This window comes from Bos javanicus, chromosome 22, assembly GCF_032452875.1.
Source record: "Bos javanicus breed banteng chromosome 22, ARS-OSU_banteng_1.0, whole genome shotgun sequence".
Classification (NCBI taxonomy): Eukaryota; Metazoa; Chordata; class Mammalia; order Artiodactyla; family Bovidae; genus Bos; species Bos javanicus.
Window position 1 is genome coordinate 59,002,671 of NC_083889.1, and position 18,701 is coordinate 59,021,371.

Below are 18,701 nucleotides of genomic sequence, written 5' to 3' on the forward strand. Positions count from 1 at the left end.
TGGTTTCTCAACTTATCGTTTTTTGGTGGTTTGTAAAGATATATCCATAAGTACTTAAAATTCTTTGATGTTATCGTAAGTGATATTTTTATAAATGTTGACTCCTGGTTATTTGCTGTTTGTGTATAGAAATACAGTTGACTGTTTTACACACTGTTTCTACAGTGTGTGAAGTTAGCGTTTTTCTCTGCACATGCTTCCTGTTTCTGGAATTTCTCTTTATAATCTATCACATGTAGAAGAAATTCACACTTGTGAAAGGAGATACGGGAACTATAAACAAGATGAAAATAAAATGTTCCCCATTGTGTCTTGGTTTTTTGCCTCTGAAATCAGCTTAGTTGAACTTCAGCGGATGCTGGTGTTTTGTGAGGATTTCTTAATTCCACCTCAGGGTCATCTGCTAAAATGTAATATGTGTGCAGTGTGACAGGTGTCATGATGACACTGATCGCTTTACGGAGACTGTCCCTTCGTTTACCCTTCGCCCCGTCCGTTTCTCCCGGTGCTTACCTTTACGGAAATGCCTTGTGCCAGACTGCTGCACTTCATCACGGCCGTAAACGACGTCAGCCTTGATGCAGATTGCACTCGTTTTGCGTCACTGATGGTGTGTGTGCTTTGTGGTCCTGTCCTGTGTACAGATCATGACGCAGCAGTTCCATCACGGGACTCGCTCACACGTTCTCTGATAGCCGTGGCCACCTCTTGCCCATTCCTCCCCCAGCTTCTGGAAACCACTCGTCTTTCCTCCCTTTGTACATTTCGCTATCTCAAAAACATTGTGCTAATGGAACCATTGTGGGTCTACAGCAGCAAGCAGTGCGTGTAAACTTGTGCGGGTTGGCTCCTTCTCTCTGCGTAACTCTTCTGTGAGTTGCTGTGTGTCAGTGGGCTGCGCTGTTCCACTGCTCAGCAGTTTTCCGTGTCGGAGAAGGCGATGGCACCCCACTCCAGTGCTCTTGCCTGGAGAATCCCAGGGACGGGGGAGCCTGGGGGGCTGCCGTCTATGGCGTCGCTGAGGGTCGGACACGACTGACGCGACTTCGCAGCAGCAGCAGTTTTCCATGTAGCTGTTGCCACAGCTTGTTGACTGTTCTGAAGCTTAAGAACACTTGCTTGTTTCCGGTTTGGGGGCTCTTATGAGTAAACCTTCTGTGTACATTTGTGTCCAAGCTTTGTGTGAACACGTGTTCGTCTCTCTGGGATAAACGGGCAGGAGTGAGGGCACTGGGTCTTGAGGTCATCTGTGTGTTTATTTCCAGAGTGCTGGCTGTACCATCTTACGTTCCCAGTAGCAATACGTTCTAGTTTCTGTGCCTTTTTGCCAGGATTTGGTGGTGTTGCTGGTTTTGTTTATTAAAAAAAAAAAAAGATGTAAAAACCATAGCCATTCTGATGGACGTGGCCTGTTGCCTGTGGTTTTAACTTGCCTTTGCCTGAGGTAGCGAATGTCCACGTTTAGTTCCCTTGACACACCCTCTCAGTGAGTACAGTTGGTTTTCGTGTATTGATCTCGTACCCTGCAGCCTTGCTAAACTCGTTTAGTAGCTCACAGAGCGTTTTTGGTTTAGTACTGGACAGTCACGTTGCTGGTGATGAGGGCAGTTTCATGTCTTCCTTTCTGATCTGGCTTTCTTTTCTTTGCTTGACTCACCAGCTAACATCTCCATTATGTCGAATAGGAGTGGTCAGAGCAAACTTCCCTGCCTTGTGCCTGATTTTAACGAGAAAGCCTGCAGTCTTCTACCTTAAGTATGATGTTAGCCGTATGTTTTTTGTAGGTGCCCTGAACCGGGCTAAGGAAGTTTGCTTCTGGTTTGTGGAAGGTTTTCAATGTAAATTGTGTTGGATTTTGTCCAGTGTCTTTTCTGCCTCTCTGAAGATGATTGGGTCTTTTCTGCTTATTCTTTGGACGTGCTGAAATCCTCCGCCTGGGCTCTGAGCCCTGAAGGCCTCCTGCGTTCTCGGGATAGCGCTCCCTGGTCGTCTTGTGGTGTCCTCTTTTGTGTCCTTGGGTGCGCTCTGGAGAATACTGAGGGGACGTAACAGCCAGATACAGTGTGGCTCCCGGACGGGGTCCCAGGCCAGAGACAGGGCGTCGGTGGAGAAGCCAGTGACATTCACCTTGATTCTGTAATTCAGGTAGTGATATTGTATGCCTGTCAATTTCTTAATTGTGGTGGTTTCCCCATGGTTCTGTAAGCTTCTCATAGGAAAAGCTGGATGAAAAGTATCCGGGAACTCTATATTATTTTTGTGACTTTTCTTTAAAATTATTTCAAACTAAAAATGATGAGGTGATTTCATATGGGCAGCATTCTAAAACACCGTTTGGCAGTCTTGCCTCTTTTAACGTGTATTTTGCTGAGGCAGCACTGGTTTCTAACGTCGTATGCCACGCGCACGACCTTGCAGTCCAGCTTCTGTGTGTACGCGCCACCACCAGGGCCGAAGCCTCCACCCCTCACTGGACGGCGGCCCCCTTGCCCATTCCACCCTCCCCGTCTCTGCCTTCTCACTGGCTGTGGATATATGCTTCTTTTAATGTGATTATATATATATAATCCCGTCCACGGCGGTCCATGGACTTCTCCAGGCCAGAACACTGGAGTGGGTCTTTCGCTTCTCCAGGGGCTCTTCCCAACCCCGGGATCAAGCCCAGGGCTCCCGCGTTGCAGGCAGTCTTCGCCAGCCGAGCCACAGGGACGCCTGCTCCCACTGTATCTTTTTTTTTTTCCCCACATGTTGTTTCTTTTGTCTCTGGCTGCTTTTACGTGGTTTTAGAGAAATTGATGTTTTCTTCATGTTTTTCTCGGGGCTCTTTGAGCTCCTTGGATCTCTGTGTTCATAGTGTTTATCAACGTCAGCATGTTTTTTGACCATTAGATTTCTCTAAACTTGTTTTATCACCAGCCATAGCACATCCCCCCGCTTGCTCCTCCCCTTTGGAGATTATACGTATAGAGAGTGATCTGCTCGAGGCTGTCCCACAATTCCCTGATGTTCAGTTATTTTTTTGTCTTTCATTTTGTATAGTTTTTATTATTATGTTTTCTGGTCACTAAATTTTTTCCCCCTAGTATTTGATCTACTGTTAATCCAATCCAGAGTTTTTCATCTTAAGCAGTCTTTCATCTCTGGGCAGTTTGTTTTGAAGTTTTTTTTTCTTTTATATCTCTGTTGACTATGCTCGTATTTCCTTCTACTTTTCTGAGAATTTAGAATCTAGTTATGACTGTGATACTCTTGTCTGCTGTCATCCCTGTTATTTCTGGGTCGCGGTCAGCTGACGGCTTTTTCCTCCTCATTTGCTCTCATGTCTCCCTGCTGCTTCTTGTGCCTGGTGGTTTTTCTGTTGGCTGTTGGCCCTTGTGGATTTCACTTTGACCCATTCAAGACTTGCTTCTAAGTGTTAGAAGGAGCAGAGCAGCCTGGAGGGCGGTGTTTCTCAACATTGTTATTTGTGATTACCGCTCTCTCCTTCCCCGTTACCCTGATCGCGCCCCTCTGTGGCGCTTTAAGACATTGCGTGTTCACTTATCGAGCTGTGGCTGTGCTGGGTCTTCGCTGCGAGGACAGGCTTCTGATTGTGGCGGCCTCTCTTGTTGTGGAGCATGGACTCCAGGCGCGGGCTCAGCTACTCCGAGGCCCGTGGGATCTTCCCAGACCGGGGACTGAACCCGCGTCCCCTGCGTTGGCAGCTGGATTCTTAACCACTGGGCCACCCGGGAAGTCTCCCTTTGTGAGATTGTAATGCCACGACTGTACTATACGCGTTTCTGTCCGTATTGTGGGTGTTTCTGTCCTTTATGCCTAAGTGGTTTTTTTTTTTGCTTCCCTTCCGCCAGAACCAGCTTTCACCCCCAGGGGGCGGTGTTGCTCTGTTGGGAATGCACACCCACAGGCTGGCTCTTCCGCTAGTGACACACGGCTCTTCTCCGTGTCCTCACTGCGCTGTAGCTAAGGCAGCCTGTGTTTGAACACTTTCTTAAAAGTTGAGCATACCCTAGCACACAGCACTGCACTCTAGAGTGCAGTACACGTCCCAGCCCCCAAACCTGAATACAGATGTTCCCTCTGAGAGCCCCAAACTGGGAGCGACCCAGATGTCCTTCGAGGGGTGAACAGGTAAACAATTTCATACCCACACAGTAGGCTGTTGAACAATTATGCAAATCAGAGAGGCCAGACCAACAAAGTGCTGTGTGAGCCCATGTATGTAAAACTCAAAAATGCAAACTAATCCATAGACGAAAAGATGACTGGCTGCCTGGGGATGGAGACAGAGGGAAGGTCCGATCACACGGACACCGGGAAGTCGGGATGGAAAGGTTTTCGTCGCATGGGGTTTCATGGGCAGACAGACCTCAGAACTCAAAACGGTGTTCTCTGTGCAATTTATTACGCGCCAAGTATATACACCAGTAAAGTTGTGGAAGTAAAAAGTGAAGGGTTTGCACTCCATTTGGGGAGCCCATATTTCTCATCAGTCACCCATGTGTATAAAAATTCATAAGCATGGTTATGTTTGTTTTATGGTTTATAATAGTGATGAAGTTTAATTTGTCGGCAGCTTATGGGAACACTTGAACTTGACTCATGAAAGTCTGCAGCTGCAGACCTGATGCAGTGATGGTTGAGTTTTCCTTTGCTGAACATGTGTTCATAGTCAACAATGGACTTGTTTTCAGGACCTGTGGACTCTGGGGAAAGAGGGTGGTTCTGAACATGGGCTGGGTCCAGAGGCCGCCTCGAGCCTGCTGTGTCGCCGAGCGTTTCAGGACAGTAATGCCAGTTGTGTGTTTGTTCTCTTACCTTCTAGAAGGTGCAGGTAGCAAATCAGAAAGTCAGGTTTAGTGAACACCTTCAGGAAAGTTTAGGTCTCACGAATGCTTAGTTGTAGCGGTTTTATGCAATGAATACATCCAGATCAAGAAACAGAACATTACCTGTTCTGCTAATTTGTCTTTAATGTTCGAAGGCATTTTTAAGGTTAACTTAATTTATCATGGCATCCGGTCCCATCACTTTATGCAAATAGATGGGGAAACAATGGTCCCTGGTCTGGAATGGAAACACTGAGAGACTTCCTTTTCTTGGGCTCCGAAATCACTGCAGATGGTGACTTACAGCCATGAAATTAAAAGACGCTTGCTCCTTGGAAGAAAAGCTATGACCACGCTAGGCAGCATATTAAAAATCAGAAACATTACCTTGCCAGCAAAGGTCCATCTAGTCAAGGCTATGGTTTTTCCAGTAGTCATGTACAGATGTGAGAGTTGGACTATAAAGAAGGCTGAGCACTGAAGAATGGATGCTTTTGAACTGTGGTGTTGGAGAAGACTCTTGAGAGTCCCCTGGACTGCAAGGACATCCAACCAGTCCATCCTAAAGGAAATCAGTCCTGAATATTCTTTGGAAGGACTGATGTTGAAGCTGAAACTCTAATGCTATGGCCACCTGATGCGAAGAACTGACTCACTGGAAAAGACCCCGATGCTGGGCAAGATTGAGGGCAGGAGGAGAAGGGGATGACAGAGGACGAGATGGTCAGATGGCATCGTTGACTTAATGGACATGAGTCTCAGTAAACTCCGGGAGTTGGTGATGGTCAGGGAGGCCTGGTGTGCTGCGGTCCATGGGATTGCAAAGAGTCGGACACAACTGAGCAACTGAACTGAACTGAAAAGCAACAAAATTAACAAGAAGGGTAAAGAAAAATGGCCCAAAGATGAATAGAAGTAGAAAGGTTGCCAAGGCTGTGTGTTTTTAGCTTAAAAAGCTTTAAATGGAATGACATTTTATTAAGGGGAAAGGAAGGAGGTCTGACTTACAGGTGGCTGTTTCAGAGCAGGCAAATAAAGGGATGAATATGGAAAGTGAAAAAGGCGTGTGGAAAGTGGACTCCAGGAAAAGTAGGGTGCATGGTACAAGTTATCTTGAGACATTGAACTGCCTTTGAAATCTTTTATTGCTACTTTGGCTAGTGAAACATAATTTTTAATTACCCCCGTTTTTGTTAAACACAGTCAAGACTAATTTATTTTGAAAATAAGGTTGGCCCATTGAACATGTAGCCTTTCTATATTAACTCTTATTCCTGAGAATAAGTTTCAAACTAAATTTCCCAAAGGCCTCTCGGCCAGGAAAGCCATGCCAAAGGTCTGCTGCCAGACTTTGGGGATTTTTCTCTTCTAGAGGTCTCCAAAATACTTTGAGATTTCTATAGACAGTCCTATATTTACCTCATAAGGCTGTTCAGAACCCAAGTGTGTCTAATTTCTGTAGAGACAAGGAAGAGAGAAAAATGTTTTATTTTTACCCACAGGTGTAAATTACCAAATTGTTTTAAACCATAAGTAACTTGAAACTGTGGTGTTGGAGAAGACTCTTGAGAGTCCCTTGGACTGCAAGGAGATCCAACCAGTCCATTCTGAAGGAGATCAGCCCTGGGATTTCTTTGGAAGGAATGATGCTAAAGCTGAAACTCCAGTACTTTGGCCACCTCATGCGAAGAGTTGACTCATTGGAAAAGACTGATACTGGGAGGGATTGGGGGCAGGAGGAGAAGGGGATGACAGAGGATGAGATGGCTGGATGGCATCACTGACTCGATGGACGTGAATCTGAGTGAACTCCAGGAGTTGGTGATGGACAGGGAGGCCTGGCGTGCTGCGATTCATGGGGTTGCAAAGAGTCGGACACAACTGAGCGACTGAACTGAACTTGAAGAGAAGAGCTTCTTTATATCTGAAAACAAAGATTAGAAGCCAGTAATATGTCAGACCCTGATGCTGGGAAAGATTGAAGGCGGGAGGACAACTCAATGGACATGAGTTTGAGCAAGCTCTGAGAGTTGGTGATGAACAGGGAAAGCGCAGCGTGCTGCAGTCCGCGGGGTCGCAAAGGGTCGGACGCAACTGAACAGCAACAATATGTCAGACAAAAATTCATGAAAACTATAATCATCCCATGTAATTAATCTGTTCTTTTGTCCTTGCCTGATGATTGAGGATGATAGTGACATTGATGGTTTTAAGAAACTTGTGAAGTTTCTGTTAAGGCTTGAATCATTTGTCCAGTTAAGTGCCTTGAGCCCTGGAGGTTGTAGACAGTATACTCCAAGCGGAAGACACATTTTTAACCTTTTTCTTTTTTCATTGTAAGGGCATTAACCCTGCAACTGAGGAAGGCTTTATCCCGTTTAAAAAAAAATGGGATAAAGCCTTTGCTAGTTCCCTGGTTTGTCAGGGAACTAGCAAAGGCCAAGTGGCTGCCTTGGATTTCCCATAGCCCTGACTGGTTTACAGTCATTGTTTATTCATTTTAAATTAGCTGGTTTAGGAGTAGACTATTGTGTTTTAAGGACATCAGGATAGCAACAGTCTGACAATATGGGGTTAATTTTCTTAAAAAGCAGAATGAGCTTTACCTACATGTACCATAATCTTCATAGATCATTGTGAAATAGTAGTTATTTTACCAAAGTAACAAAAGGTTTTAAAGGTAAATACAAATCACTTAAAGGCAAAGAAATTCACAATCTGTTATCAAAAGCTGCATTCCGAGAAAACTTTGTTCTCTTAATAGAGAAAGTTCCAGTCTGGTACAGGCTCATATTCATGGTGAAATAATCGCTATTCACTTAGTCAAAGTAGCAACAAAAGATTTCAAAGGCAGTTCAGTGTCTCAAGATAACTCGTACCACGCACCCTACTTTTCTTGGGGTCTACCTTCCACACACCTTTTTCACTTTCCATATTCATCAGTTTATTTGCCTGTTCTGAAACAGCCACCTGTAGGGAAAGATTGAAGGCAGGAGGAGAAGGGGACAACAGAGGATGAGATGGTCGGATGGCATCATCGACTCAATGGACATGAGTTTGAGCAAGCTCCGGGAGTTGGGGATGGACAGGGAGGCCTGGTGTGCTGCAGTCCATGGGGTTGCAAAGAGTCAGACACGACTGAGCGACTGAACTGAAGTCAGACTTACTTCCTTTTCTCTTAATAAAATGTCATTCCATTTCTTAAAGCCTTTTAAGTTAAAAAGACACATTCTGCTTTCCGTAAGTAACCATGAATCTTGGCAAACATAAATCACCCAAAGCTCTTAACTCATTTGCATTTTCTTTTCCTGAGACTCTTCTTCACATCAAGTGACTTGCCTTGTTGAAAAACTTATAACAGATATAATAAGATCTTATTTAGTTTATATTTAACCAAGGCACACTAAAAGTGTTACACCTAATGTTGGTAAGTGAGATACGTCTGAATTGTTTAGATAAACAGTAATACCAAGTATTAGTTTGAGTATTTCCCAGTTCACGTGAACCTGAACTTCATTTAGAATTGTTTGATTTGTAAGCACTTTCTTTTCCTTAGATCAGTTAAATCTGCGCTCATTTACAAGTTAACCTCAGCGATATTAACCAAAGACGCACTAATCCAGACAGAGACCTTGTCCCTTTGCCCCTGCACCACCTTTTTTCTTAACTTGAAGTTCTACTGGTTTGCCCAAGGCTGACTTCTTAGGCAGAGTGCGCTGTATATCTCGAGGATTGAGAAGAGTTAACTTCAGGCCTGTTTCTGTTTTCTCAGGTCAGAGCTTAAAGTATTTCAACATGCTGGCTTTTTTCTAATCGCATATGCACAAAGAACCGGTTTTGCGATTTCAACAAGATTTCTCCAGAGTCTAAAGACATCACAGCCATACTGTCTAAAACCCTCTCTGATCATGGTCTCATAGCTAAAATTTAAAGCGAGTGATCTAGAGAATGCTCACCTTGGCCCTAATAGCAGCGGCAGACTGACTGATAAGATGTTATCCCAGCACAGATTGTTGCTCTCGGGAGGTACAGGTCTTAGCTTGATCCAAAGGTTCTGAAGGACTGAAGGAACTTGAAGGAGTTGGGAAGCATTGATTCCCCCACCACCGCCCCACCACACTGATAGAAGTTAGAAGAGGATTCTTTAAAATATGCGAGTTTCTTTTAGAAGATCTGGTGGAGGGGATGTAGAGGGGCGGGGTTGAGGGGGTAACGTCGCAACGGAAAGGCGCCGGCGCCGTGAGTCCCTCAGACCCGCACTCTGACTGAGGGCTGTGAAGCTGTGAGTGTCAGGGGCTTCTGAGTCATTTTCTTGTTTCCGACAGTAGAGGTCAAGTTGGGGGACTGTGGTATCATTTAGTGTGCCAGCAAGAGGCTGTTTTTCTTGGTCCCTCAATTTGTACCGGGGCCAGGCTTCAATGCAAAAGAAAGGGAGCCTTTTCTTTTCCAGGTTTTCAGGTCCAGAGTTTTTCTAGTTCTTGAGAATATAGCCGAGGGGATGAGTCTGAGGGAGCTTCCTGAGCTATTTGTAGCCTATATGCCGGAGAATGGGGGTACTGAGTCACCAGCCACAGACAGGCATTGCTCTCGTCCCAGTGAGCCCTCTGTGTGACTGAGGCACCATGTGACTAGCGGCACACATGGCCGGATGTCCCGACAGTCACGTCTGAGAGCGAGAGGTGACCCTCGATCACGCGGCTGAGACACGAACCAGACGACAAAGCACCGTGCGACTCAGCCAGGAGAGACGGGAAAGCGGCTCCCAGGGCCAGCTGGGTGGCTCACGGTTTGGTGACAGCCTGAGATGTGGAAGGCCCTCTTTGGGACGCCTCAGAGGCAGCTCCTAGCCTCCAGGAAATGCATCCAGACCGAGGGGGAACAGTGAACGCAGCAGAGGAAGCAGGCTGAGGAACCCGCCTGCAGCCCTGCTGGTAAGGCGGCAGCCGTGAGGAGCGGGCTCGGTGTTCTGCGTGACCAATGTGTGCCTGGCCGTGCCGTCTTGCTGGGGGCCTGTGGTCTGAGAGCCTGGTCTGTTCGTGAGCCCCTTATCCGGTCATTCGAGTCTTCCAGCAACAGGCATCCTAACGGCTTCTAAGCGCTGGACTCATGCCCGCACACTCAGTGGGTAAAGAATCTGCCTGCAGTGGGGGAGACCTGGGTCCAGTCCCTGGGTCGGGAAGATCCCCTGTGAGGGGGATCTAAGTGTTCCAGATGCACTTAAGTTCTTGCCTGGAGACTCCCACGGACAGAGGACCCTGGCGGGCTGCAGCCCGTGGGGTTGCGCAGCACACAGCACGGTCCTCGCCCTCATTAAGTCAGGAAGAGGAGAGCGGAGCCTCCCTCCTTTCGGTGGCAGCTGCTGGGGCCCAGCAGAGTAACCCTGGCCTGAGTTTCTCAGCTGCTTCCACAGCCACTCGCCTGTTAGCAGAGGGTTTGAGGAAAAAGAAATGAAGCAAAGGAGAGTCAGAGGGAGAACCCCCAGGAGACAAATGGGCCCCAACTGTTGTGGTCTGTGCACAGGCTGGAAAAGCATTTCCAGACACGAGGCACAGTGAGAGGAGAGGAGAGTTTATTAGTGCAGGAGACGCCATTAGAACAGTGGGCTGGCTCAAGGGAGAGCCGATGCATTTCCTGGGTTAGTAGCCAGTTTTTATCGTCTCAGGACAAAGAAGATTCCTGCTGGAAGGGTGGCATTCGGTGACTGGTTTGTGTAGGTGTCCTTACCTACTATGGGGTCAGGGAACTGGCCAGTAAGGGTTGGGGGCTCATGGCAGCGGTTGCTGTGGGGCTCAGTCGGTTCCGGAGGTGGTCCAGGTTCTGGGTTACAGAAGCCTTGCTACAAGCCCCACACGTCTGACCATGGTATGGGGCTGCAGAAGATGTACTGTGGCTCGATCTGTGACTCAAGATGGGCTCCATCCTGGCCGGTATCCAGGCACTTAGAAGAACACGTGTCCCGCTGCTGTGGGGAGGACATTCCTCCAAAGCTCCTCCCGTTTTATCGACATTAAACATCAATTAAGTCTGTCTGGTCTGTTGTGCGTTTGCGGTTTGTGTTTGCTTATCCGTGTTCTGTCTGGGTGATCCGTTCATTGGTGGGAGTGGGGTGCAAAGGTCCCTCACCAGGGCCTCCCTGGCGGTCCAGTGCTTAGGAGCCCACCTTCCAGTGCAGGGGACGCGGGTTCCATCCCGCGTGCCACGGGGCAGCTGCGTGCGCCGCAGCTACTGAGCCTCTGCGCTGCAGCTGAGGCCCGACACGGCCAGTAAGTGCTAAGATATTCGTGGATGCCTGCAGTCCCCCAGCAACAGCGCCCTGCTGCTGATTTGCCCTTTGATGGCTGGTAGCGTTTGCCTTATGTATTGAGGTGCCCCTGTGTTGAGTGTATAAACATTTGCGATTGTTACATCTTCTTGGGGTGAGCCCTTGGTCATTATGTACTGCCCTTCCTTGTCTCCTGCCACGTCTTTATTTTAAAATCTATTTTATCTGGTATGAGTATTGCTACTGCAGCTTTCTTTTTTGATTTCTATTTGCATGGAATACCTTCTTCCAGCCCCTTACTTTCAAAGTCTGTATGTGTCCCTAGGTGTGAGGTTGAGTCTCTTGTAGACAGCATATATTGGGTCTTGTTTGTTAATCCGTTCAGCCCGTCTGTGTCCTTTGGTTAGAGCATTTAATTCATTTACATTCAATATAATCATCCATCTATATGTTCCTATTACCATTTTCTTACTTGTTTTGGATTTGTTTTTGTGGGTCTTTTTCTTGTTTCCTGCCTAGAGAAGTTCCTTTAGCATTTGTCGTAAGGCTGGTTTGGTGGTGCTGAATTCTCCTGCTGCTGCTGCTGCTAAGTCGCTTCAGTCGTGTCCGACTCTGTGCGACCCCATAGACGGCAGCCCACCAGGCTCCCCCGTCCCTGGGATTCTCCAGGCAAGAACACTGGAGTGGGGTGCCATTTCCTGCTCCAGTGCATGAAAGTGAAAAGGGAAAGTGAAGGCGCTCAGTCGTGTCCGACTCTTCGCGACCCCGTGGACTGCAGCCCAGCAGGCTCCTCCGTCCCTGGGATTGGGCAAGAGCACTGGAGTGGGTGCGCTGCCTTCTCCGGCTGAATTCTCTAGCTTTTGCTTTTGTAAAGCTTTTGATTTCTCTGTCAAATCTGAATGAGAGCCTTGCTGGGAACCATCATCTTGGTTGCAGGTTTCCCTTTTGCCACCTTTCCTGCCGCTCCCTTCTGGCCTGGCTCCCAGCCCGCCTGTTCATTCTTCTGCCTCACTTGTCCCGTTTGTTTATTCCTTGTGGCATCTTTTTCATTTCAGCGTTTGTTTTGTTCATCAGTGTTTATTTGTCCTTTAGATTTTCTAGGTCCTTAAACATTTCTTGTATTTTCTCAATCCATGCCTCCATTCTTTTTCTGAGTTTTTGGATCACCTTTACTAGCATTACTCTGAATTCTTTTTAGGTGGATGGCAGAAAAGTTTAGGTGTTATAAATTTTAGTTTGCTGCAGTTTTATGCAGGGAATCGCTGTGCACATTGGGAGTCCTTTGAGGTGCAGGTCTCTCTAGGCTGGTGAGGTGCAGTCACACAGAAGTGCCCTTGGTTACAGTTTCCAGTTGTGAAGTTTCTGTTGCTGGTGTTGTAATGTACAGTATTAACATACGTGAAATACAATTGTTCTGTTTACTTCTGTTTGTATAAGTGTAAGTTATGTGTTGTTTAATCAAAGTATTTCCTCTTGGCAGTGGACTCTCGAAAAATTGACCAGGAGGGGAAAATCCCAGATGAAACTTTAGAGAAACTGAAGTCCCTGGGGCTTTTTGGAATGCAAGTCCCAGAAGAATATGGTGAGTAAAGGGAACCACCACCCAACTGGTTCAGCTTTCAACAAAGCCTCTGTATTTGTCCATGAAACAGTTCTGTTCTGGAAAGGTGGCCTTTGAAAACGCATTAAGTCCAAGGTCGGGCTGCAAAAATGCTGAAATTAATCAAACTGCCCTTTGTGGGCTACATTTAGGGGGCTGGCTGGTGAGCGTGCGGCCTGGTGAAGGGGCTCTTTGGCAGGAAAAGCTAGTGAGCTCTGTGCCCCGCCGTGGGGTTGTGGGGGGCAGGGAAGGACCTGTAAGGTGTCTGCTGTCTGCGCTCTACGGGGCAGGAGGGGTGGGCTCACCCCTGGGCAGGCTGATGGCAGCGGGGTCTCTCTGGCGGAGGGGCGGCCCCAGGCCATCAGTGCTCTGCGTCTGAACGTTTCAGAGGGACAGAACATAGTCCCATGTGGGCACTGGTCCAGACACAGTCTAGTGTGCACTCTTGGGATCCTTTCCTACGAGCATGGCCCCCCGCCCCCAGCCTGCCCTCCCCAGAGCCCTCCCCCGAGCCCTGGCTGGGGCAGCCTCCAGCTTCGTCAGCTCGGGGTCAGGGGTTTGGGTTGGAGAGCTGCTGGTGCTGAGAGCCGGGCACATCTGTGGCTGTGAGCCCAGTGTCCACGCCGGGGGGTAGTTTGCACAGCAAGGCCCAGACGCTGGTTTAGCTCCAGGGCAAAAGTGCAGTCCGTTCCCCCCACCCACCCCCCACCTCGCAGCCCAGGGTGGGGACTCTCGTGCCGCCGGGACCCAGGCTGGAGCGGCTGCAGTCTGAGGCAGAGCCTGAGATTCTAGGGCAGAGGCTGTGACGCCACATCTGGAGGTGTGTTTCCTCGGGGGGTCTCCGTCTGTGTGTGTCTGTCGCCGTGTTGTAAGCTGTTAGAGGGTATCTCCTACTCGTCTCCCGTTGAGTGCCTCTTCCCACATCTCCAAATGACAGTAATAAAAGAAAGGACGGTCTGTGGAGGAAACACGGCGTCATCTCTGCAGCTGCTTCACTGCTGGCGGGACGCGGCGCGGGCCTCGGGTGCACCTGCAGCCTGCAGGGCAAGGCCCTGCGCTCTCCCCAGGCCTCCAGGCCCGGCGGGGTCCCAGACCCCGGGGAAGTGTGTGCGCAAGGCGGCAGCCACGTCCAGTATTAGAACAGAGCAGGAGGCTGAGCCTGTCGTCAGCTGCAGAAAGGAAGTGTGTGGAGGAGAGCTGCCAGACGCAGTCGGCTTGGTGACGGTGTCTGCTTCCGCCTGGGTCTTAAAGAAAGCACTTCCTGATTCAGGAGAAGTCGTTGTTTCCTCCACACTAGTTTGTGTGAAACTTGAATACGTCTTTTTGCGTCTCTGTGTTTTATGCCAGCACACGTGTGTGTATGTGTGTGTGTGACTGCATAGCCCCATCCCTAACTCTGCTTTGAGTTCCTGTTGAGTGTGAAAATGCTCTTTCATGAGATCATAAAATGGTCACATTTGGAACTATTTCATTTTCTTTCTTTTTTTTTTTTTAAACTCTTCCTTGGGAAATGAAGGCAACTACAACCTTATGTTCATGCCCAAATAGTTTTCAGAAACGTCCTGGGTCTGAAGCATTCTGAAGTCTGATTGGGAATCTCTGCGCCCAGTTCTCCTCCCTGACCTTCAGCTCCCCGCGGTCTCACCCGCCTGTCACCTATCCCCACTCTTCGTCCCCCCGCCCATGATTTCACGGATGCTTTCTTGAAGAAGGCTTCCCTCAGTGCTCAGCTGGCAAAGAATCCACCTGCAATGCGAGAGACCTGGGTTCGATTCTTCGGTCGGGAAGATCCGCTGGAGAAGGGATAGGCTATCTGCTCCAGTATTCTTGGGCTTCCCTTGTGGCTCAGCTGGTAAAGAATCTGCCCACAATGTGGGAGACCTGGAAGACCCCCTGGAGAAGAGAAAGGCTACCCACTCCAGTATTCTGGCCTGGGGAATTCCATGGACTGTATATAGTTCATGGGGTTGCAAAGAGTTGGACACAGCTGAGCAACTTTCACTTTCTTGAAGAAAAGTGTCACGATTTTTTTTTAAGAAGCAAAACGGACATCGGTGTATGAAACAAGTGGGAACACAGTGTCTTGACTGACAGGTGGTGTGGGGGCTGTGGCAGGGTGCTGGCCTCCCTGGCCCCTGGGCTGGGGACACTGTGTTAAAGTCCGCGTCTGCATGCGCTTGTTATGGAGCCAGAAAAGGTCTGAAGGGAGGTGGACGGAAGTGCGCTGAGTGCTGTTAACGAGTGATTTGTTTCTTTGTGGCTGTCTGTGTTGTGTTCCCTATAAAACGGTGAGCGGGCCGTACTTCACGGAGCCTTTTCTGGGAGGGTCTGGGGCTGGAGCGCGAGCGGGGCTGTTCTGTTCCCGCCCCAGGTGGCCTGGGCCTCTCCAACACCATGTACGCGCGGCTGGCAGAGGTCATCGGCCTGGACGCCTCCATCGCTGTGACTCTGGCGGCTCACCAGTCCATCGGCCTCAAGGTCAGGTGTGGGTTAGTGGGGCGCGTGGGGGGACTGGGCAGCTGGCTCCTCTGGAAACTGCCTCCTCCCCATCGCCCTGCCCCATCCCTCCAGGCCCTGGTCAGAGGCCGCCGCCTCCGTGGAGCCTGCCTGCACCGTGGGCGGGAAGTGATCCCTCCCGCGCTTGGTTTGCTCCCTCGGGGCCTGCGCGTGTCCGCCCTGCTGCTGGTGCCCACCCTCCACTGGACTTGGAGCATCTCAGGGCAGGCCCCCCGGCCCACAGCTCAGTCCTTGGGTGGTTTTGCTTGGCACAGGAACCGAAGGGGCGGAGCGCCCCCAGGCTCGGCCGTGGCTCCAGCCACCCAGCTGGGCAGTGGAGAAGCTGCCAGGGAGCCCGAGTCCCGACCCGAAGCTGTGGCGAGCCGCCCGGCCTGTCCCCATGTGGGGGCTCCCTGACCCCCCAGCAGCTCCCCATTTATTTTCTGGGGCTGCCAGCTCCGGGCGGCCCCCTTGCATGAAGGAAGCATTTCTGTGAGCCCGTGGCGCCCGCTCCTCTCACTGCCGCTGAATGAGCCGTGTGTGTCGCAGGGCATCATCTTGGCCGGCAGCAAGGAGCAGAAGGCCAGGTACCTGCCCAGGCTGGCGTCCGGGGAGCACGTGGCCGCCTTCTGTCTGACGGAGCCAGCCAGGTCAGCCCCACGCCCCTCGCAGCCTCTCTGCCTGTCCGCTTCCTTCTCTCGTCTTCACCTCCCTTCTCCTCCCTGGTGACCCTTACAGACAAGAACAGGCCCGTCAGCTCCTGTTCTGTAACTGTTTTATGCTTTGCAACCCTCCTTATCGGCTTTCCTGGAGGCTCAGTGCTAACTAAAGAACCCACTTGCCAATGCGGGAGCCCCAAGTTCGATCCCTAGGTCGGGAAGATCACCTGGAGAAGGAAATGGCAACCCACTCCAGTGTTCTTGCCTGGAAAATCCCATGGACAGAGGAGCTTGGGGGCTACAGTCCGCAGGGTCCCAACAGAGTCGGACATGACTTAGTGACTAAACCACCACCCTCCTTATATAAACGTCAGATGTCACAGCCACAGCGGCTTTCAGACTGTGCGGGGTGGGTGGTGTCATCCGCACTGTCCAGGCTGTGGACTGAGGTTCAGCAGTGTGGAGCCGGCAGCCCAGAGTCTCAGCTGCCGTGGGCTCAGGGCTTCCGACGGCAGGTCGATCTCAGAGCTTGGCACGTGCGAGCCCGCCTCTGTCTGTTTAGGCCCCCCAAATGTCCTCACGGACAGTTTCACCCGAGGTCATAAAGTGGGGTTGGCCAAACCCACCTTGCCACCTGTTTTTGTAAAGGAACTTTTATTGGAACGTACCTGCTGTGTACACGTTGCCTGAGCCTGTGAAGCTGAATGCATTTATTACCTTGCGCTTTAAGAGCTTGTCAGCTCCTCTGTTCCGCTCTGAAATTTCCTGTGGGGGCCCTGAGGACGCTTGTCTGTTCCCAGCCACCTGTGTCTGTCCCCGCAGTGGGAGCGATGCCGCCTCCATCCGGACCAGGGCCACGCTGAGTGCAGATAAGAGTCACTACGTCCTCAACGGCTCCAAGGTACGGCTCTGTGGCCTCTGTGGCCCGGACCTTCAGCGCACTCACTGGCCACTGTGCTCCAGGGGTCGTCGGGGCGGACACATCAGCCCTTGACCATCTTCCTTTGTTGGCAGAAGAACTGGGCTCAGAGAGGTTCCCTGACCCACCCCATCCTGTCCGCCTTGTGGCAGGATAGGTACCAAGGCGTCCCAGCCTCAGAGTCTGTGGGCTTCTGGAGCGCCACCCACCTCGTTGAGCTGCACTCATGTGTCTGTCTGTCTGTTTTTTCTATTACACGGAACTTGAAGCACACACATGTGCTGCTGGGAGCGTCCACAGCCGCCTCCTACCTTCATCGACCCCTCTGTTCTGCTGCAGCTCTGGGTAGTGGCCAGGGCGGGCTCAGTGCGACTCTGCAGGGTGGTCATAGCACCACTGGACACGGAACGCGTGGTGATGACTTCTGGGCTTCCCCGGTGGCTCAGCAGTGAAGAGTCTGCCTACAGCGCAGGGGCCACAGGAGACACGCGTTCGGTCCCTGGTGGGGAGGATCCCCTGGAGGAGGGCGAGGCACCCACCCCAGTGCTGTCACCTGGAGAATGCCCCGGACAGAGGAGCCTGGTGGGCTGCCCTCCATGGGGTCACAAAGAGCCAGGCAGGACCGAGGCAGCTGAGCGCGACGCCTGCTCACCGTCTCCTCAGCGCCCGTACTTTGCTGACTGTCTCGTGCCTGTTCCGTGGATTTTTTTTTTCCCCAAACAAGTTGCTTGAATCAAAATCCAAGTTAAGTTCTATGCAGAGCCGTTTGTCAGGGAGTCTCTCCACTTCCCCACCCTCTCCTACTTCCCTCCCACCCCAAGGTGTCCTGTGCTAGAGCCAGAACTGCCACACACACACACACACCCCCCAGACACACTCACATACACACCACACACCGCACACACTCACACAGAAACCCGGACACACACGGCCCTCCAGGGAAAGCCTCGCTCTGCTGTCCTGAGCTGTGGTGGGCAGCCGACGCCGACAGGCGGCTGGAGTCCTCCTGCTTTCTTTCCTCAGGTCTGGATCACCAATGGAGGACTGGCCAACGTCTTTACTGTGTTTGCAAAAACGGAGGTCGTTGATTCTGACGGCTCAGTGAAGGACAAGATCACAGCATTCATAGTAGAGAGAGACTTTGGTGGCATCACCAACGGGAAACCCGAGGATAAGATGGGCATCCGAGGCTCCAACAGTGAGTGGTGCTGTGTGCATGTGGGACAGATGAAGCGTGTGGCCCACGCATGTGTGTGTGCATGTGAGAGAATGTGTGTGAGATACTAAAATGTGTGTGCACGCATGCGTGTGTATGTGAGAGATGAGGGCGGCGATGACTCCTAGGTGAGGTTCCCACTGCCCCGTGGGACGCCCAGCCTCGGGGGCGGCCGGGCCGGAGGGGTCCTGTCACGGGGCTCAGTACCTCAGGCCCCCGTCTTCCCCCGGGGCCCCCTCCTCCTTCGCTCCCTCCTCCGCGCCCAGGCCCGCCTGCAGCCCAGTGCATGCTTGGTCCACTTGAGGCCAGCGTCCTGGACGTGGCCCTCGGCCCGGCCAGAGTGGCCACATGGTCCTCACGGGTCCCTCAGAGGCCGAGGGGCTCAGCCTCTCAGTGGCCTTGGCTCAGACCACGGGGGCTCTGAGCGAGCGGCGAGCTGCGTGGCCTGTGTGCAGGCCGGGGCCCGAGCACTGGGACCCCGGCTGAGCTCCTGGCCATCGTGTTCCAGCCTGCGAGGTCCACTTTGAGAACACCAGGGTGCCCGTGGAGAACGTCCTAGGAGAAGTCGGAGGTGGCTTTAAGGTGCGTTGCCCGTTGCCCGGGCCTGCGGAGCAGGGAGAACCGGGCCCCGGGTGTCCCCCGCCCGGCTGGAGGCCTCGTCTGCCTGGGGTGGGCCAGGTTCCTGCCTGCAGTTCTGGGAGGGCAGCCTGTGGAGCGCAG

The 18,701-nt window shown here is 51.1% G+C and overlaps 1 protein-coding gene across 6 annotated transcripts in view; it reads left to right on the forward strand.

Annotated features, from left to right (window-relative positions):
• ACAD9 (acyl-CoA dehydrogenase family member 9) overlaps positions 1-18,701 on the forward strand; it is a 47,158-nt gene that overhangs the window by 19,548 nt on the left and 8,909 nt on the right. For 5 of the 6 annotated variants that reach the window (XM_061397260.1, XM_061397261.1, XM_061397266.1 and 2 more), the window contains 6 exons: positions 12,572-12,673; positions 15,063-15,169; positions 15,737-15,837; positions 16,669-16,747; positions 17,789-17,963; positions 18,490-18,563. In XM_061397260.1, the coding sequence (XP_061253244.1) occupies positions 12,572-12,673; positions 15,063-15,169; positions 15,737-15,837; positions 16,669-16,747; positions 17,789-17,963; positions 18,490-18,563 (638 nt within the window). Of the gene's footprint in view, positions 1-9,425; positions 9,761-12,571; positions 12,674-15,062; positions 15,170-15,736; positions 15,838-16,668; positions 16,748-17,788; positions 17,964-18,489; positions 18,564-18,701 lie in introns of all 6 variants that reach the window. The other variant, XM_061397264.1, reaches the window with a different exon arrangement.